Genomic DNA, 25155 nt, shown 5'->3' with positions numbered 1-25155 from the left:
CGATCGGTCCCCAGCATGCTAGACAGAAATAACCATTGCGTCTTGCAGGACAGGCGGCTCTCGCAACGCTTACCATCGATGCACAGCCTGTTGGTTGCGAAACCGCAACGGCCAGGGTCCAGGATCAGCTCTGTCTGCTCTAGCCCCGGCACTCGGGAAACGCCCAGAGCCTGGTCGATCCTGCTGCGAAGCTCAAGTTTGCTATGGGCATTGACCAATCGTAACCTGATAGAAGGTGATCTGCCTACTCAAGCCAACGGGTGGTTCGTGGGTCCCCAGTGAGACAGTATGGATTGAGAAGTGGACGCGATGGCGAGATGGGGGTGTGGGCACTCGCCGCCTACCTTTGGAAGTTGGCTAGGATCATGGTTGAAGACAATGGCTACCGGCCTCTCCCAGTCACTCCTGCTCGGACGAGACCCTGGCGCTGCCCTGCAGGCGCTGGTAACTTACGCGTCAGTAAGTGCATTCCTGCCAGAGGCTCCTGAACCCACCCCATCGTGGACCTACCCTTGTGCTTGTATTGGACCGGGTGCCCTATCTAGAGGCTCCAGATACAGTCTCAAGCACCCGTGAAGGGAGACCTCTACCCAATAAGTCTCAAATGAATATTGAACTTGCAGGCTTCAGTTATAAATCTTCTCCTCATCCCCTCATTCCTTCCTCACTCCCCTGACCAGGAAGCATCACAACAGCATTCGTTCCCTACCTCAAACAAACAACTGCCCTCGTTTCTTCACAGGACCACTGGCTGGTTACTTGACACGACTTCTACCTTGCCTCCATCGTGTAACCATGGACCCTCGAATGAGCTTCGACGATAGCTTTCACTTTGACGACCAATCCATGTCCTGTACTTCCTCAGCTGGCAGCTTCTCTGCCTCAAACTGCGGCAGCGAGGTCTTCACACCACCTTCAGGTCGCTCAACCCCAGCACAGCGCATCAGGACTTTGAGCTGTGACAACATCCAGTACGCGGGCTCGATTGCATATGACCTGACACCACCAACGTCGGCACTCTCGAGCTACTTCCCCCAGGATATTCTTGAGTCCGACTCGATTTACAACACGCCCAGCCGGAAAACCAGTTTGCAAACCTCTCACAGCATGGAGTTCGAATATCCCCAGATGTACCACATGCCCAGCGTGGACTCGACCAACTCCCAGCTGCTTGTTCAGTTTCCCTACGCCGACCAGTACAATGCCACGCCGTTCACTCAAAACCCTGCCTTCTCGCTTGATGTCCTCGCCTGTCATGATGCGGCCGTGTGGCCCAGCTGCCAGGATGATAGCCCTGCTGCTTTCTTTGGCGGCCTGCCCTCTCCAGTCGGGCCCATGACACCGCACCACCATCACCACCAACACGGCCACCTCCACAACAAGAGGCGTCTCCACCTTGAAGATATCCAGCAGAAGACGTCAGCTCTCCACCGCGTGCAGCAGGGCAGACTCGGCAAGCGCGACAGGTTGATGGACTTCACCCGGATACCTCAGGGCATGTACCGCTGTGATTTCCCAGAGTGTGCCAACAGAAGGCCCTTCAAGAGACAAGAGCACCTGAAGCGGCACAAGGAGACGTAAGTCCAAGCACCTTGTTACGAATGGAACCACACGAACTCTCGCTAACTTGACACCACGCAGTAAGCACAAGCTTGACGGCGTCATCTTCTCGTGTCCCTTTTGCTCAAAGACGTTCAACCGGAGAGACAACTACCGGTCACATCTACTTCTCCACACAAAGAAGGACCGCACCATCTCACGGACAAGATATGATCCTCGGGCCTTGCCTCTCTACGAGGAAGAGATGCGGAACACCAAGCACCGGAATTTCCTCAAGAAGAAGAAGGTCAACAGCCACGGAATCGAGATTGACGAGTGACTTCACACCACAAGCTCTCTACGTTCCATAGGTCCGCAATCTTTTCGATCAACCCTTGATGGCTGTGCTGTATGACTATCATCGTCAAGGAGGGAGGAAAATGGCAGGGGCGAAGATAGAATAGCGGCGGTATCGTCTTTTTTTCTTATCAAGCCCACTCTGATATCCGTATTGGATTCAGGAAAGACAGGGCAGGGGCGGCCCTTTTGGTTAAAGGCAACATCAAAATTTTGCATTGGGTGTTTTTACAAGGCGTCAAGATTCCCGGGGTTGGGATGGTATTTTGTGTCATTATTATCAGGTCGGAGTTTCTGGCGTAGACTTTTTTTGATTTTGCCCTGCTTAAACGATATCTCTGAATACGAAGTAAACACTTTGACAAGATTCTACCGATCCACCCTGACTGCCATGTGACGACGCAGCCACTTGTCCAAAGTGCAAGACCGAAAGAAACTCGTGGAACGGCTTCCTTGTGCCGATGCCACGAGTCACAAATGATGATACGCGTCGTTTCGTGACCGCGAGCCTGCATTCCAGCAGAACCCCAGTTAGTGCCTCTGGCAGGCACTCTAAGAGCTCTGGGTTGAATGATGAATGGCTCACGACGCCAAGATGACGGTCACAAGGCGGATGAGAACTGGTCATCCACGTTCCTGGCAAGAAGAAGTGGTCGAATGGCCAGGCCGCGGGGGGCTGCGTGTTTCTCTGTCTGTAACGTACGTGTGTGATATGGTGACAGGTGTGGCAAAGACAGAGCATTACACGGCACGCAAATGGTGGCTTCCGAGTGGCAAGGCAGAGAAGCGTGAAGAATGCAGCCCTGCGATAAAGGCGAGTGGGCGGCGCTCGTGCGCGCGTTGGGGCGGACATGCCAGTCGGGACTAGCTGCCGATCACGCCGCTGGTGCGCGGCGAATGTGTAAGTGCTGCCGGCTCCTATTGCTCTTACTACCACTTGGCCTGTTCTGTTGACGGCAGTGCCGAGTGAATACGGGTAGAGCAGGTCGGCCGGTACGGACGGGGTGCGCCTGGACCCCGAAAGAGCGTCGTAATCTGGGGAGGGGGAGCGGAGCATTGTATGATGCCGTGATCGGCAGCGCGCATGAGACCCAAGGCGACCGTGACTGGGCGAGCTTGTATGATACTGGCATGTTTTCTTGCCAGGCGATGACGGGATCAAACAGACGGGCGGACTGAGCCGTCAGTGTGAGTTGGTGGACTCGGCACGAGACAGGAGAAAAGAGACAGAGACACATCTTCCATGCATACACAGACACTCGCTCTCATGCGCGCAAATACCGCAGCGGAATCAGGTCCCATCACGTTGCTCAGAGGCAACCGGCCGGTTGTGATAAGAGAGGCCAGACATGCATGACATGAACCACTTGGGGGCCTTGCAGTGGAGCGCGCCCTCCACTTGCTTGCTTCCCCATCTCGCCAGCAACAAGTGCATGAAGCTTCCCCGGGCTCGTCTCTCCGGGAAAGTGCGGGAGAGTCGGGATGCTCTTGTTTTCACGGCTGAGAGCTGAGCCGTGAGTTGGATGGATCAAGCGGGATGCATGCGAAGCCACTCTGAGCTGCTGCTCTTTTACAACTACATGGGGAGCTTCATCTCGGGGCCCAGTCGGGCCAGGTGGAGAGGAGAATGGGAAGCTAACAGGCGAGGGTGAGATGGCGCTATTTTAGCTGCCGTGACTTACAGGCGATGGGCTCACTTGGAATATTCTCGACTAGGATGGCTTCACAGTAATGGAGTTTGGGTTTGGTTTTCTCATTCGTCGAAATTGCCGAGCGGAGTGCTCAAGCACCCCACAGACAAAAGAAAAGTCGGACGAGGCACCAACTCGTGAAGGCGAGCTGCGCAAAAGCATCACGTTCTCAGCGATGCCTTTCTGGCCCGTAGGCTAAGCCCAGACGATGATGTGACGATGTGGACTGCGAATAAGCAAGCAAGAAAACCTTGGCACTTGCGCCAACGCTTCTCCATATTTCCCAAGTGGTCTTGTGGAGAGACGACGGGTCCATGAACACTGATCAATTGTACCCTGCATTTCGCCGCGGAGGATGTTCATCCAAGGTTCTACTTCATTGTTTTGTTGGCCTTTGTCCCTTGATCATTATCCATTTCCTGGACCCCGCAGACTCGGGGTTTCGGCCCCTTCCTGTGCCCATCAGTGTAAATGCGTTCCCCGTGCATGAGATGGTCTGTTGGTCTGTGTTGACTTGGAGTCGTGTGTCTCAGATGGCATGCATGAGGCTTGGGCGGCTCCAGGTGACGTGAGCAGGCCGTCATCAGTCACGCCCAGCCGCGAATTCGTGCATAGGTCCACGCATGGTCGGCTATCGAGTCCCTGAAAACTCAATTGTGAGGTTTATTCTGCTAAGATCAGTCAATCAACGGGACTCTAGACTTTGGGCCCATGTACGGACAGCGCTCCTTCCTCTCCGCTTTTACTAATAACCATCACGGGTACCTTCCGCTCTGCTTTAGCTGCGGCCCAGCCCGCACTATCTGTGGGCTGTTCCGATGTGGACTGGGTCGAGTGTGGCCTAGCCGATAGCCGGGCAATGACACTTCTGCCAGAAGTCCTACTCTGTCGAGACACCCGGAGCTAAGTTGAGCCCAGCCTGTCAAAGTTGTCTCTGGACCTAAGACACATGCCCAAGCCCAATGTGGAAGTACCGCCCATTGTCTCTCAAAGGCAGCAACTTGCTGGGAGCTCTGCCTGTGCTTATGTTGGTGTCGACTCTGTCCAGGCGCCTGCACATTCTTGAGCTCAGTTTCTCTGCTCGGCTACTTTCTCAGCCTCAACCACTGCCTGTCACCACGGCGGTATCGTTGCCCTAGCCACTTACTCCCACAGGCTGTTTTCCCGTCCAAGAATGCCCTCTTGACTGGACGCCACCGCGATCCACTCGCGCAGTTCCTTACCACCGTCCCAACCACAGCCGCCCCGCAGCTCAGCGGCGGTTCCATTCTTCGTCTCGCCGGCTGATGTCGTTGCGGCCTCACGCCAACATGGGCTAATCCTGATAGGACGTCTCTGATCCTTAGGCTGTGTAGAAATGCATTCTGGGAGCCCCATACACGATTGTCCCCGCGGAGAAGTGCCACAATGGGAGAAAGGGCACAGAGGGCTTTCTATGCAACGCCTGCCTTTCCGCATCCCTCTTGTTACTCATCCAAGACATCAAGCTCAGGGACTGCTTGCCAAAGCAGCGCAAGCTTCGTCGTGACTAACATTACAACTCGCCACTGCTAACGACGCTTGCTAGAGCTTACTTGTCTCGTGTGCTACCCTCCTTACACTAGCAAAAGCGGCTTGCTGTGCCTTTCGTCTGGCCGAGATTTCGACTCCTGGCTTGCACGAGCTAAAAAGTTCGTCTCATCTCTCTGCGAGCATTTGCACCGCAGAAGGGTGCCGCCCCTGAAGGGATGCGAGACAGGGCAGCCCGCATGAACGGTTGTTCTTGTGCCTTGCAATGCTCAGACAGACGCAGTGAGATTCGGCGGGGAGAAAACCCCGAAAAGGATACACCCCTCCATTCGTGTCGTGGGCATGCGCCAATTCCCGAGGAGGCGCCCAGCACCAGCTCGATCAAGTGATACATGCATGCGCCTAGTGGTATCAGCCCCGGAATTCTGTGCGCAGGAGGATCTGCGTTCCTGCATTGCCATCTCACAAGGTTAGTCAGTGTGGTTCATGCGTGCGTGCTGTGGGCAAATCTCCGCATGTGATGGGAGTCAAAGGGCAGCAATATGTGGTGTGACGGCAAAGACAATGATAACGACCGCGTCGGTCTTTGAAGCCAACCGGAGCTATTCTGGTGCGCCGGGTGAGGTCGTATGGGGGACCATTGGGGAGTGGCACAGTTGCTTTTAGCTGAGATGCGTGGCATGGCAACCCACGGATCCAAGCCGCACGTAGCAGCAATAGTATCAGAGTGGCTCCATGTCGGGTGAGGGAGATTTACAGGTGCTTTAGCAAGAATAAGGTCTGCCACGTCGTATGTCCCACCTGGCAAGCCGGCATAGCTAAACAATGGAAACTCTGTACATCCCCTAAGGTACTCGGCTGAAGTTGCGCCTGAAGCCGTGCCTGAAGCTGCGGATAGCCCCTCGCGATTAGCACGGGTAATACCCCGTCCCTTCGGAAGTGATATCCCTACACGCCGTCATTGGTCTTTCTGGGTGGCCTGGCCCGGTTCGACCGAAGCATGTGTCGCACAGAAATAGTCCCACATGTGGCCTTTCGCAGGCCTGGCCCTTGATGGGGAGCAGCAGGGTGCGGGATGCCTCCAGATCTGGCTTTCCACCCAGCCTGTACAGGGTCTTTCGGGGGTCCTTGCTGGTCCCGAAGGGTCTATGGCCCTTCTTGCTTCTAGACCAGTGTTCTCGCCGGACAGGATCGCTGATGACCTCTCTGACTCCGATCTCCATGTGCCACAGACAACGGGTCTGCAGCACGAAAAGATGGGGAAATGAGGGTCGTCTCGTTCTCGATGTCAGCAAGGGGCAGTAAAGCACGCGATAGTCGGATCTGCCTTTAGTCATGTCGAAACATGTTTCCGTGCTCCCAACCACCTCGGGTGAGGACGACGGGGTGCCCAGTCACTATGGCCAGTAACTGGTTTCCCCCCCGGAGCGAAGTCCGATCCAGCCGATCGCATTCAAGATACGGCAAAAGCGGAGTGCAGGGGAGCCCTTGCACTCTTTGCCATTTGGTACCCTGGTCCTGTCATCAGCCATAAAAAGAGGATCAAGCAGGGGTCAGCCCAGGAGGCATGGACCAGGACTCAGGAGCCGGTTGTCTTCTCCATCGGGTTGGGGCTTGGTCCAAAGCCACATCCTAGCTGCATGTCGGCCAAGCTCAAAGTAGCAAACACATGCTCCTTTGAGGTTGGAAGACATGGATCTTGCCAACCATGCACACAAATGGTCTGGCAGCTGTACCCACAAGAACACACCCGGGAACCTCTCCCATCAGGGAAGTCTGGGGACGTACGTTTTGTCTTGCCGCCCCGATCTGAGTTCATGGCGGCAATCTCCGTATCGATGGGTCCAGCATCGAGCAGGACGATACTACCCAGGGCGAGCTGCGCGCTGGATTGTGCATTCCCCTAGCCGCCTTTAACTAGCGTGATGACGGTGGGGATCAGGCACAACAGAGGCATGCATGCGCGTCACACGAGTGTATGCTCACCCAGGGACTGGCATAATTGTCGCGCCTCGTTCCGCACGAGGAAGAAATCCGGGGGCCTTGCGAGATGCACGGCCAGGCTTGGCCATTTGAAACACAGGAGCTTTCCTCGGGCATTATTCCCGTGTTACTTCCATTTCCCTGCTGTCTGGTTGGCACGCAGTCTGTGCTGTAATTGATGGTGTCTCTTCGCGGATACGTTCATCCTTCTAGGAAGACCTTGCGAGGCGAAGCAGCGCAACACTGGCAATGATGTGGCTACTACATACATCAACACACCATAGTCGCAGAGTTTAAATCGCAGAAATGATATCGCAGCTGGACGATCTAGGCGATGTTCTTCACTCCCGGAATTGCTCACGGCTGGGCACGGGACCCTCGCGACTGCGGCTCATCATGAACTGGAATCTGACATCACAAACAGAGGCTCAGATCGTACTGGAGGCGGGTTTGAGCGGTGACATTGCCCGCCCCGTCCGTGTTCTTCTCGCTGTTCGCCTTGTGTCCGGACAAGATGACGGGGTGCCATGGTGACGCAATCAACGCTGTGGTTTCGCGACAGATGATCCTGCGGGCACATACGTGTATGCCATGACTTCTCTCCAGGCCTACCGGTTAGTTTTCACGCCACTCGCTCATTCAGCGTGCTTTGTTTGTTTGCGAACTGTACGGTTTTGCTTTTTCCGTGCTCCTGTCACGCCACCCCGAAACCAACACGGACGTCCTAAAGGTGGTCGGACCTATGGTCTGCAGGTGGAGAGCGTTCTGATCAGCGCCGTCGACGAGCTGGAGTGCTTATGGCAGAACACAACACGCAGCCAAGGCCATGCGATGCAGCTTTATGCCGGGGTTTGTGGAGGGTACTGCTTGATCTGCATTTAGGTGATCACAGTTTGCAGCCTTGAACGCAGCCTTGTTTCAAGACACACACGCACACACACATATCACTTTGCATGAGACTGCACAGCCACATAAGGCAACGTCGAACAATCAGTCGGAATAGTCGGACCGTATGTGGTTGCACACTCCAGAGTATCCAAGCAAACATGGCGCAGGACACGCGGAACGAGAAGTGGCAGACCATCCGCTTGACTGGCCTCGAGTGTATCTCTCAGTCGACACCATCCACTGACCTGGTGATACAATGTGAACAACTGGACTACAAACAAATCCACAGTCCTCAAGGGGTAATAGAACACCTGCAAGCATGCACGACTAATCAGTCGCTTGTACAGTATCGGCACTTGAGGCGAGTGTATTGTGTGCTCATGTTTTGTTTATGACCGAGCAGCACGCTGGGACGTGGTTCGAGAACGAGTGCGCATCAAGTGAGATCCATGACGATGTTCCATACCCCCTTGATAGTATGCAACAGCAGGCTGGTTCAGCACTTGAGAATGAGGGCCGATCAAAGCCGAGTGCAAAGGTTTCTCTGAACATGCGGCCGCGGACAGCTGCAGAAGCACAGCTGGTGGTCCCTCGCCTGTAATAGGATACGAAAGTTCATATGCAACTCGTTTAACATAGGATATGACGACTCACATACGCTGACCAATTGGCAGTGGCTTGCAGGAGCGATATGTTTTCCATCAGGTGCAATAATTGAGAGCTATCTATGGGCGCTTGCCGATCCTGTAACGTTACCAGGAGCCTGTTTCCTTGAGATCTTGGAAACTTGGGCAAAATACGAAGAGCCATCGTGCCCTGGGTTGCAAGATAGAGAAGGTGGAAGGGTCCTTAAGAAAAGCCCTGTCCTCAAGAAAAGCCCTGTAAACATGTACAGAAGATCCTCTGTGCACTCCCTTGGGCATTGGTCAGTTGTTTGCGACGGCAATTGTACTGTCAGGACATAGTGAACCCAAGATATTTGGTAAAAAGCAACATCCCGAATGTATGGATTTCATGACTCTTGAAGGCCAGAGTACTTGACACAATCATGCACAATACCAGGGCCCAATATTGTGCAGTCTCAATGTATGCCGAGACGCTGGGGATCACCAGCTCTGACAAGACTTTCATTCCAGGACTATGAGTTGGTCCATTTCAAATACGGCTGTGCTGAAGCTCTGAGGAATTCCACACAAGCGGACATGTATTTGACACTTTCAAGAATCAACATCTGTGAAGGTTGACAAAGTGCTATTTCGATTGCATAGGACAGAGTTCTGGCTAACTTCATGCGGGCCAAACTCGTCCTATATGACTTCACAGAGAGCTTTCAATCGAGGCGCACTTGCTGGTCAAGCATAGAAGTCTGAGGGCCACAGATGCACATGCCTTCAGACGAAAGCCTGGTGTTAACCATTTCATTTGAAAACCACCAGTATGCTCAACAGTGACTGCGTGATGGAGGCATGGACACGCGACGGCTTCATCCAGCGGTTCACTAGCTTTCGTTGATCTTTGTGCCCGACAAGGAACATGACCTATGGAGCACAAGTCTTCACGCGGACCTGCACTTGTAGCCAACGCAGCATTCATACCACTCTCTTTTCACACGGAGGGGGTTATCCCAAGAACGGCGTTCGAATGGTTCTGTAGCAACACTGGCTCAAGACGTGCCGGGCTTTGCTTCTCGGCAAGCTTGCCCGTAAATTGATTTGCCTCGAGCCTTGGCGGGCGGCAGATACATGAAATGAATAAACGCCAACCTTAACACTGAGGGGGAGCAGACTGACAGCATCCTCGCTATAGGTATCAGATACGAGCATGCAACTGGATATACTGTTCGTGACTGGGATAGGTTGATCATGAATCGCTGCATGTCTCCAAGGCGCGACAGTGGCGGTTTCAGTGCCTGTGAGCAAATGCTAGAGTTCCGCAACCGTGCACAAGTTACCGAGCCGCTGTGTTAGGGTCCTCTGATCGGCAATTGAGGTTGTTGGTCCCCGCTAGCGCCAACCCTTGGTGCAGTGTTCAGGCGGAGCTACAGCGACCCTGGCTGGGCATGGGCGCTCAATCAGCGACCTTGCGGGTGTTGGTGATTCCCGACTGCATGACACAACGTCACTGCCGGCAGGGGATCGTTCGATCATAGCCTCAGTGCATTGCGACCCTGCGACATAGTAAGCAGACCGACTATAGCTTGGCCACCGCACAAAACTCTAGGCAAGTCGTGCCTCGCACTGCCTGATTGCTCTCGTGAGAACAACCTAGACAGCAACCCCAAACTTCACCGTCATGGCACGAGTGAAAACAGCAATCGTCTCGCCGGGCGAGCCAGATCCTCAGACCAAGGCTGTTTATGGCTCAGGAACGACCATACTCCGCATCGGGTAAGCTGCGATGTCTCCGTCCATCTCTACCGTCATACTGAGCCCCTGATAGCAATGGAGGAGCCGGTGCCACAGGTCTCCTCGAGGCGCTTTGCGTCGACTATCTTTCAACTTTACCCTCGCCAGCCTCGATAACCTGGGTGGCCAACCACTCCCGCCACACCCAGCTCGCCCTGATGTATGACTACATTGACATCGCTCTGACATACGAGCGCAAGGAGGAAGCACTAGCCGAGGCGGAAGGCTGGTCCGTTACCCACGGCCCAGTGTTCCACGACCACTTTTGCATCGTGGGGCCTGTGTCTGATCCCGTGGGGATTCGCTCGGCGCGTTCGCCGCACGAGGCCCTCGCCATGATTGCGCGGAGTCGGCACCTCTTCCACAGTCGGCGAGACGGTTCAGCGACGATGTGGAAAGAGGAAGACCTCTGGAGCTACTGTGGGCTCAAGCCCTGGACCGACGACGCCGAGAACGGGGACTGGTTCAAGAAGTCACACCTGCCTCCAGCAGAGGCGCTGATCGGGGCGGACCAGGCAGGCGCCTACCTCGTCACTGACCGGTCCACGCTCCTCCGGCAGACTGGGCTGCGGACAATCAGCAACTCGACTGTCTTCTTCGAGCCGACGTCCGAGTACCACTATTTCATGAACAGCTGCTGTGCACTGTCCTCGCCGTCCGCCTCTCCAGAGACGAAGAAGCATGTCGCCAAGTTTATAGAATATCTCAAGTCACCACGCGGGCAGAAGGTAGTTGCGGGCTATGGCATTGGCGACGGCTGGGCCTTGTTCGCCACCCTGGAGGAAAAGTACGCAAAGGCCATGCTGAGGCGCGGACGGCCCAAGGATGGACGATGGGTCATGCCATCGGCGTTGTGAGGGTTTATTTATGATGGCTCTCTTCATAGTCTAGCAATTGCAATTGCACCTGTTCGCTTTTCCTCTCGATATACTCGCGCTTGAGTAGCTGTACGGCCTGTCTCCTAAGCTGTTGTGGCTTTGCTCATGCCACACTGCTGCGTTTTTATGACACAAGGCGGCTGGAGCACAGCCCCCCTGTATCACTTCCGACTCGAAAGATCCATTTCCCCTCGTCTTTTGACCCCCACAACCGTCGAGGCAGGATCCATGGATCCATGGGGAGACCTGGAGTTGTGGGGAGCGCAGCAGGGGTTCGGCTATTGAGCATTTATCGTATGACCCGCCGGCAATCCCTCAGCGGCGTGGGGCAGTCGTCTCTGTCCACGCGGAGTCCGGCGAAAACTCCGCTGCTCTTTTCTGATGGTCAGTCGGCCCGCTGTCGCCCACCGGGAAGGAGACTGATATTTCTGGCACTGCCAAGTCGCTTGTACGGATGGCCAAGTGGACCGAGAAGTGGCTTATGGTCGGCAGATGTAGGATGCAGAAGTGTGATGGCTGTGGGAGTACCCACGTTGGCGCTAATTGAGTCCGTAGGCCAATCCACTTGTACTTTTCACCACAGCAAACCGATGATGGGATAATCCACAAGGCGGAGGGCAATCCATGCTTGTCCCTATACACTTTAACTGCTGACATTTGTGTCTTTTGTGTTGAGGAAATCAAATCGTGGCAGACAACACGACCCAGACCCTAAGCCATGAGCAGCGTCTTTCAATTACGCGACGTCGACAATCGAGTCGCTGGGCGGCTCGCCCTCGTCACTGGCGCGAGGTGAGCTCTATCATTGAGCCTGCGACACATTGCAGTGCCTGCAGGGGCTCCGGTCGAAAACAACGACGGAAGACTGACTGCGAGTTCTCTCTCAATAGTGGCGGCATCGGCTCGCACACAGCGAGAGTTCTTGCCGCCGAGGGCTGTGATGTGCTTCTACACTACTCGGGCAACAAGGTACGTATACCGTGGCGTGTGAGCCAAGGAATTGGTCCAGCCTCAACATCGCCCATGCTTGCTTGCAGTCGTTAACCCGTGTTAAATGTGTCCAGGCTTCAGCGGATGCGCTCGCCCAGGAACTGAGCGCCAAATATCCGACGCAGCTCTTCGCCGCATGCCAGGCGGATCTATCGAATCGCGAGTCAACAAGAACTTTCGTTGCCCGAGCCCTGTCATCGTCCACCTCTACCGAGATCTCTGCCAAACATAATGCCGTGTCGATCCTGGTCGCCAATGCCGGTCTAGGCCGGCGCATCCGTGATGTGGCAGACATCGAGGAAGAAGACTGGGACGAGATGTTCGAGGTCAACGCGCGGAGTCAGTTCGTCGTCGTCAAGGCTTGTCTGCAGGGGATGAGAGCGCAGGGATGGGGCCGGGTGGTGCTCGTAGGAAGTATCGCGAGTAAAGGCGGTGGCCTGAATGGGTGTCACTATGCTGCGACCAAAGGGGCTTTGAGGTGAGTTCTGATCAGTTGCATGTGACTATTACTGTCGAAGACGTTGGGTGATGAAAGTGGACGAGGCTGACGTTCTAAATCTTGCGACCGACAGTTCCATGGGGCTCAACCTGGCAACCCTGCTTGCAGCCGAGGGCGTTACCGTCAATATCGTGAGTCACCTCATTTCCAGGGTTCCAGTAGGTATGAGAGACTAAGACAGATTCGCTACACAGGTGTCCCCAGCTATGATTGGCTACACAGGAATGATTCCAACTCCCAAGTCCAAGTAAGTTGCATTGAGCATTTCTTTAGTACTTCACGATTCGAGAAGTATTAATTTCTAGACGATGGTGTACATTCGCTAATGTTATTACAGATCTTGGTCTCCTGAACAATGTGACATTGAGACTTTGAGAAAGGAAGACCCTGGGTTGGCTATTGCTTCATCGATACCAGTCGCCAGGCTCGGCACGCCAGATGAGGTAGCTAACGTTGTGCTGCTGTGAGTCACCCTCTTCTGCTGTTCTCATGAGTCCCATCTGACCGCATTTACTTCAACATCTAGTTTCGTAAAGTCTGGCTACATGACGGGCCAAGATGTTCAAGTCGTGGGCGGATTAAGATGAGAGAATAGCTAGCTTTAATGACCAGGAATACCCTTAGCTAGCTCTACATAACACGTGGAGCTCTAATAAATCGCCCCAGCACTAAGACTAGAAATCAAGGGCCTGCCATGAAGAGTCCTTATATACATACCAGATGACATTAGTCATTCACGAGTCACTTTGTGATCATTCGCAGCCGCTCGTGAGCTGAGAGAGTCGCGTTGGGGCTCTTTCGGTGTGTGCGGGCTGTGGGGCAAGGGTTGACGTCAGGCCCAAAACAATCACCTGCGGAGGCGGCGTGGAACCCCAAACTCTCACTCTCCTTGTTCGTGTTCGCGACTCCCACTTTCCACCGCCACAATGCCAGATGAAGGGCCGAGCTTCAAGACTTGTGACGAAGGCTTCGCAGCTGTCCTGGGCTCACGACCAGATATCCGTCTGTTTCTGCAACATGACGAGTATCCCTGGGCACACGAGGCCTGCGTCTTCATCCCTTCCACAGGCGACCTCTTCATAACAAGCAATCGTGTCTCAGTCGACGAGGACGAGCAGAAGATTGTCATTACCAAAGTCAACATCACTGGCGATGTCTCTGCTGCTCGTCGGGATGAGATATCCGCACCAGACATTGCCATGGCCAACGGCGGTGTGAACTACAAGGACGGCGTACTCTTCTGCAGCCAGGGCGACCGCAACAGGCCTGCAGGGCTGTGGCACATGGATGCGCGTTCGCCACATAAAGTCACACCTGTGCTGACCTCGTTCAATGGGAGACCATTCAACTCGCTGAACGACGTCGTTGTGCATCCCGAGGATGGGTCGATCTGGTTCACGGACCCCGTGTACGGCGCCGAGCAAGGCTTCCGTCCACCACCTCAGCTGCCCAACCAGGTCTACCGATATGATCCGCAAAAGGGCACTGTAAGGGCTGTCGCGGACGGCTTTGATAGGCCGAATGGACTGTGCTTCTCGCCAGACCTCTCGACAATGTATATCACAGACACGGGCTTGATACACGGCGACGGGTCGTCGAGCTTTAGGCGGCCGGCTACCATGTGCGTCACCTCCAGATTCTTCCCTTTGACACATACTCTTGAAATCGCGGAAGTGCTAACCAGATAGCAGCTATGCTTTCGACATCATCTCAAGATCCGGCCAGCCATTCCTCGCAAATCGCCGACTGTTCGCCATGGCGGACAATGGCGTGCCAGACGGGATCAAGACAGATGAGGCCGGCAACGTATACAGCGGATGCGGCGACGGCATTCACGTATGGTCAGCTGGAGGGGTGCTACTCGGCAAGATCATGATCCCTGGAGGCGTGGCTAATTTCTGCTTCTGCCGCCGTGGGGAGATCATGGCACTCAATGAGACGAAGTTGTGGCAGATCAAGCTGTCAGATGGTTGTATTGGTTCTTTGTTGAAATTGTAGAACAGCTAGTTATTGTTGAGTACGTATGAAAGACAGAGCGACGCGTTTGAATTCACATACAAATAATGTTCACGTTCTATAGATATCCCAAGACGCCCCGGACGCAAAGCACCGGGCTTCGCAGATGTGAGTTCGTAGACATGTTGACCTTTGCCTATGAACGGCATGCATATTCCCAGGCAACATATGGCCACAGCCCCAAGGCGGGCGCTCATAGTCAGCGACCTATGTCATGTTCGCCCGAAAGAGAAATTCTTCGCCAAGGCCGAGCTTTTACCGGATGACTACGTTCACAGCTTGTGAACACTGAACCATCATTCCGTCGGAAAACTATCTGCCAAGCCCGACACTGAGCACGTGTCGCAATTGTTGCTCCATAAAGGGCGCAGTAGCGCCCGGGACTTCCCCGACAAAAATCAATACCCGACGTCGGCAATTGAAGCTGCAGGGGTCTTGGGGGCTTCCGACGGCCTAAACGAGCGCTAAAAAAACGCGCGGGGGCATCGGCGGCAGGGCTGACTTGCCGCTAACTATTTGGACACAGCCAGGGCGCGGTGGTTGCTTGATTTTGGACTTCGGCTGGATGGAGGACTTGACGTCGGATCCGAGACGCGATCCGATCTCGTGGCGCCAGGACTTTATGGTCTAATCCATTCACATTACTCGATCTTGAAGAGCTGTCCGTCATGCTGGGGAAGGCTTCGAGCCTTGATACGACATCTTGTCTCAATCAAGGATGCCTGCCTCGCCGAGTGATTCTAAGCCGTGCACGGCATTGTTCCTTTTGTTAATGAACGTTTCCCTCGAAATTGCAAACACAGCAGCCTGGTTTTCTTGGCCGATTCCATGGCCAGCGTAATGCACACTACGAAGCCCGCCAACATCCCCTGTCCAGGACATTGTGGAGGAGAGAGCCCCCAGCGCGCTGGGGTTAGCCTGGGGGGCTAAAGGTGCGCCGAATCAATGCAGCTGGACCGCTGGAGCCGCGGGTTTAGCGCATGTTTCTCCCACGTTGATAATACCCTTGGGCATGTTTTTTTAGATAGCCGACCGCGGCTTTCGATCGTTGTCGGCTGGCTAACAAACACCACACCTGATCGATGTCGGCCTCGATCGAGCCCGCGTTTGCCGCTGGCGCTCAGGGCGAGAATGGGAACAGTCAGCACGGCAAGCAGACTTCTCATACTGCTCGACCAAATGGCAAGGATCGCCGTGCATCGAGGTGAATATCCTCAGTCCAATAGTGAAACGAGACAACTCCGCTGACTTGTACCAGAGCATGTCTGGCGTGTCGTGCGCGCAAATCTAGATGTGACCTCATACCTGGCCAGTTACCCTGTCGACGATGCCGTCAGGAGCAGCGCGAATGCGTCCTGACTGTGTCTCGGCGTGGAGGGCGCCGTGTGCGTAGATCTGCCATACCTGAGGATGACGAGAACATTCAAGAAGGAGTGCCCGAGGAACAAGAGGCACCATCCCCGTCTGTTGAGGACCAGCACCGCTCGAGTATACCGCCTGCCCACCCTCTTAATGAGGTGGAAGAGCAGACTTCCTGGCCGCCATCTTCTGGCAGATCCCTAAACGGTACTGATTCCGCATATGCAACTGGGGCACTGACTGCATCGCCACCCTCGCTCCCAGCCACAACAAGAACGAAGACTGCTGCGAATCAAGCTGCAAGTAGAGCGCAGCAGGTCCCCAGCCATACATATGGTGTGCAGGTTGGTTCCAAGACCTGGAGCCAACAGCCGTGGGACGAAGAGTCCAGCAGGCTGAACCAGAGGCAGGCTGAGCAACATGGGCAGCAGTCACGGTCCTCGCCCGAGGATAACCTCGAAGGCCACATCACCTCCGTCGATTTAATCAATCCTTCCGATGCGCTTGACTTGTTAGCGCAAGTCGCGCAACGTTCTGGTGAGGAGGACAGAGTGAACGACGCACAAGAGCCGCAGACAGAGCGCCGTCATAATTATCACAACAATCTTGACGGCACGCAGCAGGACCCTGAGAAAGTCAGCTCGTTGGACTATCCTCCGATTGCCAACGGAGAGGTCACAGTGGCTGAGGCCCGAAGACTTCTGAAACTGTAAGTCATTTGTTGGCTCCGTGGACGCCTCGCCAGTATTGCTCACAGGAAGCGCGAATCATCCAGCTACGAGCAGAAATACCACCACTTCTTCCCCGTGGCCCACCACGCAATCTTTGCAGACGATGTCGACATCTGCGAAGTTGCCCGCCAAGAACCATTCTTGTTATCTGCTGTTCTCACCATCGCTTCCAAAAACGAGCCAAGCGCGTCAAAGGCTTTCGTGGCGTGCTCCGCGCACGTGGAAGTACTCATATCGAATGTGATCTATTGCGGCTCTGCCAGTGTTGGCGCCGTCGAGGCATTGCTTATCCTTGCTGAGTGGCCACCACAGCGACTGCAATCGAAGCGGTCAATTGGCCGTGGGGAGGAGGACCAGGGTGCTTGGATGCAAGTCGGATGTGCCATTCGTCTTGGCTATCTGCAACGTCTTGAACAGACGGGCCTGTTTCCTGGCAGATTGATGGAGTCAAAGAATGCGAACAGGAAGAGACTGGCTTGGGCTGGTGAGTTTTCTCTTCATTCTACGTGCAAAGGTTTAGTGGTTCGATAAATCACTGACTCTTTCCTCACAGCGTGCTACATGAGCGATAGACAGATCTCCATCAGGCTGGGTAAGGGTTTCTGGTCTCGAGGACCAGGGCCTTCAACGATACTGCATGCTGCGGACTTTCCCTCGCTCAGGCCTCTGGGGCCAGCCGAAGACGATTTATCGTTGCTCTTCAAGGCGCACCTCGAGCTCACGCAACTCTTTAGCAATGCTCATGACATCCTGTACTCATCCTCTATGCATCGAGAGCATCTGTATTCTGGTGGGGAGTATGTGAGATACATCGTAAGTCAAGCAGCCGCCATTCCATAAGCATAGTACTTCCGCCATCACTCCATTCGGAAAGCTTACATAAATCTGAGCCTAGGACGACTTTGCATCCATGCTCCGAAATTGGAAGCTGCTCTGGGGTAGTTTGAGCTGTGAGTCTTCATGCTTGGTAGCTTCCGCTCAACTGGTTGTGCGACTAACCACTCTTACAGTTACACCACACGTGAAAGCAACTCTCGTTCTCTCCTACGACTACCTCCGTCTGTACATTCATGCTTTCGCTTTCCAGGCAGAAATGTACCGCGCGTCAATGCGCGCGAGACGAGAGAATCCCACCTCTGACCCGAGAAATTCAACGGTCAAGCCTGGGCCGCTGTTCACAAACGTGGCCACCTCACCGGATGCGAGGTTTATCTACGAGTCGATTGATGCGGCCAACTCATTGCTTTCGACGCTAAACAGCTTCATCGACCCCGTTGCCGGGCTGCGATACATGCCACTCAAGTATTACCTGTACATCATATATGCCGCTGTGTTTCTGTTCAAGGTTGGTTCCTATGGTCTTTCACGCGATCCAGCATCGTATGTTAATCACTCGTCATTATAGGCTCGCCTAGCAGAGGCCATCACGTCAGATGGCGAAGAAGGCGTCCGCCGTACTATCGCCGTCACAGTCGACCGCCTTCAAAAGTCTGCAACGAATCGCCAAAGTCCCGGGTACAGATATGCAAGGCTGGTCCATCAGCTGTGGCTAAAACCAAGGAGCCGGGAGAGCACTGTGTCTGGTGGTCCATCAGGTCCAGCCAACGGTCCGTCCCGTCGTTTAAGGCCAGCCACCAGGGGGGATGCCAGCAGCCACCCGAGTTCACAGGAAATGCTTGGCGATGCACAAGGTCGAAGAAACTCGATGATGCACAACCCAGAGGACACGCCACGTCGTGACCAGTACAATCCTTACCATTCGTCGCCGCGTGGGGGACAATACGGCGGCACGGGCGCCAGGATGATGAGCACCGCTGCAAATAGAGACAGACTGCAGCCGAGAAGGCCTTCGTCCAATATGCGACGCCCACCTAGTCTTGCCTCGCCAAACGTCATCGACTTTGACGCTGTCATGAACGATTTCTCTTGGCGCGACCTGCATGCTGTCGGGGAGTTCATCAACAATGATACAAGCACCGCCGAGAGTGTACTGCCCAGCCCAGACTTTGATCAAAGGCTGGCAGCCGCCGATGCCGCAGGCGGCGGTGGCGATGGTATACAAGATACTCCCATAGCGGGAGGCGGAGGTGCTCGTGGAGGACATGACGGAGCGGGAGCACTTGCTGGAGAAGCGGTAGATGACTGGATCAGTTCGTGGATGGGGACGGATGTGATATTTTGAGAGACCAAAATCCAAATATTGCGATAGGCTCGCCTTCGCGTTGGACTCGATCGTGAAATCAAGTTCGGGGAGCCACAGCACTGTCGATTCAGCTCGGATTTAAATTGTCGGTTGTTAATGAAGGATAACATCACCAGCTGAGAATTACTCATGGTGAAGAGCACTGAAATTGGATTTTGAATTTTTAAATTGGAGCATAAGTCTTACGGTCCGCCCTCGAAGATTCTGTTCTACGTAGTTGTCTATTTTATTGTCTATGACTGTCTATTCGGAGGCCCCCAAGTCTGTATGTGTACAAAATCCCATCTGGCCTTTCTCATACTGTAGTGAGGGCTCCCTTGGACCGCCGAACCTTTCATATTGCGCATAGAGTCGTTGGTGCTTTTTCACTCAGTCCAGCCACTGCAGACTTTCAGGTACGGAAACAACGACATCGCCAGCAGCATCAATCCAGTCTCCAACGCCCTTGCTGCCAGCGAACAGCAGCTTGTACTTGCCAGCCTCAACCCTCCACTTCTTAGCACTGACATCCCAGAACTTGAACGACTCCCTGCTGAGCTTCAGTGTTACGGTCTCCTCTCCACCATTGCTTGCCAGCTCTTTGGTCTTTGCGAAAGCGCGGAGCTCGAGTGCAGGTCTGACCTTGTCTTCCACCGACTCAGGAGCCAGCATGTACAGCTGCACCACCTCCGCTGCTGGAACACTGCCAGTATTCTTGACCGTCACGCTCACGCTGGCGTCCACGCTGCTGGCATTCTCGACTTGAACATCGGAGTAGGTGAAACTCGAGTACGACAGGCCGTGGCCGAACGCAAAGAGGGGGCTATACCAGTCCTCCTTGATGCCACGATACCCAACGGACAGACCTTCCTTGTAGACAATCTTGGTTGTGGTTCCCTTGGGCCCATCGGTCTTGCCGGTCATGTCACCTGCTCCAGTATTCTCGATCGATCGTGGCACCGTGGTGGGGAGGCGGCCGCTTGGAGACACCTTGCCGGTGAGCACATCAACGAGTGCCGTGCCGTACTCCTGGCCTGGGAACCAGGCTTGGACGACGGCGTCGACAGAATTAATCCACGGGGTGCAGTCTACGGGCGAGCCCGAGTTGATGAACACGACCGTGGGAACGCCCGTGGCTGCAGACTCGGCCGCCACGGCAAGGATCAGGTCCGATTGGCGCAGGGGCAGGGCGTACGACACGCGATCAAAGCCTTCAGACTCCCATTGTGTCGAGGTGCCCACGAAGACGATGTTGGCGGAAGGTGACGCGGCCCTGATCGCAGAGGCGGTCTCCGCGATGGCAGCCTCGTCGTCCATAACGGGGGCAAATCCGACACGGCTTCCTTGCACGTAGAACTCGCGGTTGATGTACTTGGGAGAGTGCTTTGAGCTCTTGGACACGATGACGAGCTCGTATTGCTTGCCAGCCTCGAGTTGAACGGGCACGTCAAAGGTCCTCTCTAGGCGGGCACGATTGAAGATGTAGTCCTCTGTCACGACCTCTTCTGTCGAGCCAGATCCCGGACCACGGGGGATGCTGGCAATAAGCTGGCCGTCGAGGTAAGCGTCTTGAGAGCCTGGGCTGGTCAAACTCAGCTGGTACGCACCAGACACTGGGGCTGTGATGGGGATGGTCATTCGTGTTGCGAAGCTCTGAATGTCGACGAGGCCAGCGTGGATGTCCTCCATCATCATGTACTCGGACTTTGTGAGGGTCTCACTGCGGAACATGTCCTTGCTGTCTGCCTCGCCAGTCATGTTGTTGAACCACTCGAGCTTGAGATCGGAGCCGGGGGTGACGATCTCAGAAGCCAGGCCGACCAGTCGTTGCACCCAGACACCTCGGGAGTACGTGGTGGAAGGAAACTGCTCTTGCAAGGCTGAAAGAGGTGTCGAGATATGAGCCGGCCGGAGGGATGCAGAACCACCACCAAAGATGGAGGGCTCTGCTGCTGGGCGACCCACGATGTTGAGCTTGGAGGTCGCCGACTTGGAAAGGGGCAGGGTGTTGTTGTCGTTCTTGAGCAACACCATGCCATCAGCTGCAGCACGGCGAAGAAGGGAAATCGTCTTCTCGTCTGGTACTGACGACCGCTCCGGCAGCTTGCCGGCAATGTCTGCTGCGTCCGCCAGGCCGATACGCTTGGTAGCCACCAGCGTGTTTACTAGCCGCTGCACAGACTTTGCAATCGTGTCTATGCTGAGCTCGCCGCTCGCCAGGGCATCCTCAATCATCTTCTGTGTTCTGAATTTGGTAGGACCCGCCATCTCGAGGTCGAGTCCCGCGTTGAGCGCAGCAGAAGTGCTATATGTGCCAAACCAGTCCGAGACGATGAGTCCCTTGAAGCCCCATTCTCCACGGACAATGTCTTCCAGCAACTCCTTGGACTGCGAACAGTACTCGCCCCCGCAGGCATTGTAGGCAGTCATGAGCGCCAGGGGCGACGAGTGCCTGATGAGGATACGGAAAGGTTCGAGGTAGATCTCGCGGAGCGTTCGTTCGTCGATGACACTGTCGCTCCAACGACGGCCGTTCTCAACCTCGTTGGCAAGGAAATGCTTCGGACAGGCGCTCACGCCCTGGCTTTGTACGCCGTTGATGTAGGCTGCGGCAATGTACCCCGAAAGCAGGGGGTCTTCGCTGTAGGACTCGAAATTGCGGCCGTTGAGGAGATAGCGGTGGATGTTGACGGTCGGTGCCAAAAGGCCGTATGCGTGCTTTCCGAGCGAGTCGGTGGCGATGGCTGCGCCGACCTCTTGGACAAGGCTTCGGTCGAATGTGGCACCCAAGCTGGTCGCGCATGGAAAGCAGACGGCGGCCTTGCCGTCCGTCCAGTTCTCACCACGGGCACCATTCGGCCCATCACTCCATTTCAGCGACGCGAGGCCCAGCTCCGGCATCTCTTGTGTCCGCCAGAAATCCTTTCCGGCGAGCAAGCGCACGGCCTGCTCGAGCGTGAGGGCATGTTGGCATTCTTCACCGGCAGTGCCTGTGTAAGAAATGTTGATTGACGCCATGTGGGTTCTCGGATGTGTAAGTCAAGGGGGGCGGTGACTCGACAACCCAAGTGATCACGAGGTTAAAGTGGGAAAGAGAAAAAAGACTCCAAGGCGAACAATCACTGTTGCATGACACTTGCCCGCAATCAGTCGTCAGTCTTTCTTTGTACTGTTCAGCCATTGCGGCTACGGCCTCCGCATTCTCCGAATCCTCAACCCCGCGCGATCACGGTCACCGGCTCCGGGGACATTGGTGGGTCGGCCGATAGGATGCAGTCAGTCGTCTGTGCAATGGCTTGCCGACGGCACAGCCCTCATGACATGTGGAGAACGGGGACCTTGGTCGGTCATCTTCCATCGGCTATGGGGAAAGCTGTCCAGGGGCAGCTTTCCAGGAACGGCAATACACACAAAGCCACTCCGACTTTAGTAGCCGACCCGCGTGTCGGGGCTCCGCCGCCCCTGAGTCAAGGGTCGTCGCCAGACAGCAGTGAACTGTTCCGGTTCGAATCATGTGGCTTGTCCAGAGACTTCTTCTGCTGTGCCACCAATACGCAAGGACGTCTTGGCGATTCCCCAGCCGGTGTCTAATGAGCGGTCAGGTGGTGTCAAGAGGCTTCTCGTGCTTGGAATACGACGGCTCGGCCAGCGCCGCACGTCGGCAATCCAGGGGCCGCAAAGTGTCGCCGGCTACTGAAAAACCAGTTCTCCGTCCCCGGGTCCGGAGCCCCGTGCCAGCCTCCAGGGTGAACGGATGCAAAGAGCACTTGCTGCCTCTCCGGGGCCCCATATGGGGAGCGTCACTGTGGTCTCACCCCACATGCAGGCTGTTTTGCTCCCCGGTTTTTGCTCGTGTAACATCGGGCGGCTGGAAGCGTTCTTCTCCTCCTGCACCCCAGATCGCATACCCCGGCGACCGCGGTGCCGACACCCACGTGATATAAGACCTCGCTCGCGCCCGCCCCATGATCTTGCATTCATCATCGATCCATCCCACCGGTATCGACGACAACCTCGCACCAGGTTGCAAAGGTTGTACACTAAGCAAACGTGTATTCGGGACCACATCGGCGAACCATCACCATGGAACCCATCAAGAGCACAAAGGCTGACCAGGCGGCCGTCATGGCTGCTGCCAGTGGCGAGAGGTTCTACCAGAACAAGAACCTTCTCCGTCTGTACGGGCTCATGATTCCTGGCACCCTCATCGTGTCGGCTACCATGGGCTACGACGGCTCCATGATGAATGGCCTGCAGGCGGTCGAGCGCTGGAACACCTGTAAGACTGGCCAAATCATCATCGTACCTTGCGGAGCGACGTGATTGCTGACAACTCTCGCTTTGCAGACTTCGGCAACCCGACTGGCTCGTTGCTGGGCATCATGAATGCTATTCTCCCCCTCGGTGCTGTTTTTGGCATTCCCCTTGCAGCTTGGGTCTCGGACAACTATGGTCGGCGTTGGGCCATGACTGTCGGAGATGCCATCATGATCATCGGTGCAATCATCCAGACTGCCAGTATCAACAGTTAGTGTTCAGCTTTCTCCCGAGGACCATAACAAGACATCAATGGCTAACCAACTGGTCTAAATCTTTGCAGTGGCCATGTTCCTCATCTCCCGCTTCGTCATAGGTTTCGGCCTGACCGTTGCTGGCTCGTCCGCGCCAATGTTGACTGCAGAGCTGGCCCACCCGTCCTCGCGTACCACCATCACCTCAATGTACAACACACTATGGTACGTCGGCAGCATCATCGCTGCTTGGGTCACGTACGGCACGTTCCGCATCAACAATGACTGGTCGTGGCGTATCCCGGCCTTGTTGCAGCTCATTCCGTCCGTCATCAACCTCGCCGGCTGCTGGTGGCTCCCTGAATCGCCGCGCTGGCTTATCGGCAAGGAACGCTACGACGAGGCCAAGGAGGTTCTGATCAAATGGCACGGCAACGGCGATGCCAACTCTGAGCTTATGCAGCTCGAGTACACCGAGATCTACGAGACTATCCAGCTCGAGATGTCCCTCGGCAAGCAGTCATGGAAGCAGCTCGTCAACAGCCCAGGCAACCGCTACCGCACGTTCCTGGTCCTCTGCTGCGCTTACTTTCCCCAGTGGAGCGGCGTCGGCCTTGTATCGTACTACCTCGCTCCCGTCCTGCGCACGATTGGTATTGTCGACCAGGAGCGCATCACTCTTATCAACGGCATCATCCAGATCTGGAACATGATTGTCTCCATGGTCGGCGCCAATCTTGTCAACCGCCTCGGCCGGCGCAAGATCTTCATCTCTGCTACGACTTGCATGCTCCTGATCATGGTGGCCTGGACCGTTGCCGGGTCCCAGTACAGCGTGACCAAGTCCGAGGCTGCCGGCTCCGCGGTCCTCTTCTGTGTTGTGGCCTTCATGTCCGCATACAACTTTGCATGGTACGTCGTGTTACACCCGTCATTGAGCAGATTGATCAAGAACAAACTAACATATCGGTACTCAGGAACCCTCTGTCCGTGGCCTACCCCGTCGAGATTCTCACCTTCCCAATCCGTGCAAAGGGTGTTTCCCTCCTCGTCGGTGCCGTCAAGAGCGCCAGTTTCTTCAACCAGTTCGTCAACCCCATCGGCCTCGCGTCTCTGGGCTGGAAATTCTACATTGTCTACTGCTGCTGGCTGGGGGTCGTCTTGACCGTCATCATCTTCATGTTCCCGGAGACCATGGGCCGCACCCTGGAGGAGATTGCCTTCATCTTCGACAAGGAGGTCTATGTCAACAACACCGACGCCGAGAAGGTACTCAACAACGACGGCGCGCGTGAGAGCACGGAGGAGCACGTTGCCGACAAGTCCGGCGCGGCTGTGGCCACTGAAGAGAAGAAGTAGAGTGTGGACGAGGTAGCTGAGCGGTGCTCGATGCTCTCCGCTTTTGCCTTCCACTTGTGTAAATCATGTAGCACGATCCCAGACCCAATGCATAGATGGGCTATAATGCGCATGATTGAGCTGAACTCCCAACCCTTTGATGATTATTTGTGGTATACGCCGACAAAGTGTAGTTGCTATGGCATGAGTATGAGTTTTGAGAGACGGGGGATAAGAATGTTGGAAGAAGCCAACACGAGCACAAGATCGACCACCATC

The 25155-nt window shown here is 55.2% G+C and overlaps 7 protein-coding genes across 7 annotated transcripts; 6 read left to right on the top strand and 1 right to left on the bottom strand.

The window, feature by feature from the left end:
* Window positions 1-686: 686 nt before the first annotated feature.
* Window positions 687-1953, top strand: B0I36DRAFT_3131 (uncharacterized protein). The gene is made up of 2 exons (XM_046152585.1): window positions 687-1577; window positions 1642-1953. Exons 1-2 carry the CDS (start codon window positions 796-798, stop codon window positions 1877-1879), a joined length of 1020 nt encoding a protein of 339 aa, XP_046017946.1. The 5' UTR covers window positions 687-795; the 3' UTR covers window positions 1880-1953.
* An 8174-nt stretch (window positions 1954-10127) lies between these two features.
* Window positions 10128-11298, top strand: B0I36DRAFT_309553 (uncharacterized protein). Its single transcript, XM_046152146.1, has 2 exons — window positions 10128-10354; window positions 10407-11298. Exons 1-2 carry the CDS (start codon window positions 10260-10262, stop codon window positions 11227-11229), a joined length of 918 nt encoding a protein of 305 aa, XP_046017945.1. The 5' UTR covers window positions 10128-10259; the 3' UTR covers window positions 11230-11298.
* A 252-nt stretch (window positions 11299-11550) lies between these two features.
* On the top strand, window positions 11551-13466 carry B0I36DRAFT_3116 (uncharacterized protein). Its single transcript, XM_046152389.1, has 7 exons — window positions 11551-12042; window positions 12141-12219; window positions 12315-12718; window positions 12813-12870; window positions 12934-12986; window positions 13077-13202; window positions 13266-13466. The coding sequence occupies exons 1-7, from the start codon at window positions 11969-11971 to the stop codon at window positions 13324-13326; spliced, it is 855 nt and encodes a 284-aa protein (XP_046017944.1). The 5' UTR covers window positions 11551-11968; the 3' UTR covers window positions 13327-13466.
* A 170-nt stretch (window positions 13467-13636) lies between these two features.
* On the top strand, window positions 13637-14813 carry B0I36DRAFT_309550 (uncharacterized protein). Its single transcript, XM_046152145.1, has 2 exons — window positions 13637-14360; window positions 14431-14813. The coding sequence occupies exons 1-2, from the start codon at window positions 13666-13668 to the stop codon at window positions 14735-14737; spliced, it is 1002 nt and encodes a 333-aa protein (XP_046017943.1). The 5' UTR covers window positions 13637-13665; the 3' UTR covers window positions 14738-14813.
* Window positions 14814-15837: 1024 nt separating this feature from the next.
* B0I36DRAFT_343716 (uncharacterized protein) lies at window positions 15838-19027 on the top strand (the record flags this gene model as incomplete). Its single annotated transcript, XM_046156188.1, has 7 exons — window positions 15838-15959; window positions 16047-16823; window positions 16872-17329; window positions 17399-17658; window positions 17741-17940; window positions 18106-18190; window positions 18251-19027. 7 exons carry the CDS (start codon window positions 15838-15840, stop codon window positions 19025-19027), a joined length of 2679 nt encoding a protein of 892 aa, XP_046017942.1.
* A 213-nt stretch (window positions 19028-19240) lies between these two features.
* B0I36DRAFT_390671 (glycoside hydrolase superfamily) lies at window positions 19241-22096 on the bottom strand. The gene has a single exon (XM_046161403.1). The coding sequence runs from the start codon at window positions 22043-22045 to the stop codon at window positions 19418-19420; it is 2628 nt and encodes an 875-aa protein (XP_046017941.1). The 5' UTR covers window positions 22046-22096; the 3' UTR covers window positions 19241-19417.
* A 1056-nt stretch (window positions 22097-23152) lies between these two features.
* On the top strand, window positions 23153-24897 carry B0I36DRAFT_234083 (general substrate transporter; the record flags this gene model as incomplete). Its single annotated transcript, XM_046149270.1, has 4 exons — window positions 23153-23306; window positions 23375-23554; window positions 23628-24450; window positions 24516-24897. The coding sequence occupies 4 exons, from the start codon at window positions 23153-23155 to the stop codon at window positions 24895-24897; spliced, it is 1539 nt and encodes a 512-aa protein (XP_046017940.1).
* Between the last annotated feature and the right edge of the window lie 258 nt (window positions 24898-25155).

This window comes from Microdochium trichocladiopsis (assembly GCF_020744255.1).
Source record: "Microdochium trichocladiopsis strain MPI-CAGE-CH-0230 chromosome Unknown B0I36scaffold_1, whole genome shotgun sequence".
Classification (NCBI taxonomy): Eukaryota; Fungi; Ascomycota; class Sordariomycetes; order Xylariales; family Microdochiaceae; genus Microdochium; species Microdochium trichocladiopsis.
The sequence above is the reverse complement of the archived record's forward strand: the minus strand, read 5'-3'. Positions and strand labels throughout refer to the sequence as shown.

What these genes read in the sequence shown, in the direction of transcription:
- B0I36DRAFT_3131 (XM_046152585.1), top strand. Translation starts at nt 796, where the DNA reads ATGGACCCTCGAATGAGCTTCGACGATAGCTTTCACTTTGACGACCAA. An exon ending in CTGAAGCGGCACAAGGAGAC is followed by an intron (nt 1,578 to 1,641) that starts GTAAGTCCAAGC and finishes GACACCACGCAG; the next exon opens with TAAGCACAAGCTTGACGGCG.
- B0I36DRAFT_309553 (XM_046152146.1), top strand. Translation starts at nt 10,260, where the DNA reads ATGGCACGAGTGAAAACAGCAATCGTCTCGCCGGGCGAGCCAGATCCT. An exon ending in ACGACCATACTCCGCATCGG is followed by an intron (nt 10,355 to 10,406) that starts GTAAGCTGCGAT and finishes AGCCCCTGATAG; the next exon opens with CAATGGAGGAGCCGGTGCCA.
- B0I36DRAFT_3116 (XM_046152389.1), top strand. Translation starts at nt 11,969, where the DNA reads ATGAGCAGCGTCTTTCAATTACGCGACGTCGACAATCGAGTCGCTGGG. An exon ending in TACACTACTCGGGCAACAAG is followed by an intron (nt 12,220 to 12,314) that starts GTACGTATACCG and finishes AAATGTGTCCAG; the next exon opens with GCTTCAGCGGATGCGCTCGC. An exon ending in AGGGCGTTACCGTCAATATC is followed by an intron (nt 12,871 to 12,933) that starts GTGAGTCACCTC and finishes TTCGCTACACAG; the next exon opens with GTGTCCCCAGCTATGATTGG.
- B0I36DRAFT_309550 (XM_046152145.1), top strand. Translation starts at nt 13,666, where the DNA reads ATGCCAGATGAAGGGCCGAGCTTCAAGACTTGTGACGAAGGCTTCGCA. An exon ending in TTTAGGCGGCCGGCTACCAT is followed by an intron (nt 14,361 to 14,430) that starts GTGCGTCACCTC and finishes ACCAGATAGCAG; the next exon opens with CTATGCTTTCGACATCATCT.
- B0I36DRAFT_390671 (XM_046161403.1), bottom strand. Translation starts at nt 22,045, where the DNA reads ATGGCGTCAATCAACATTTCTTACACAGGCACTGCCGGTGAAGAATGC.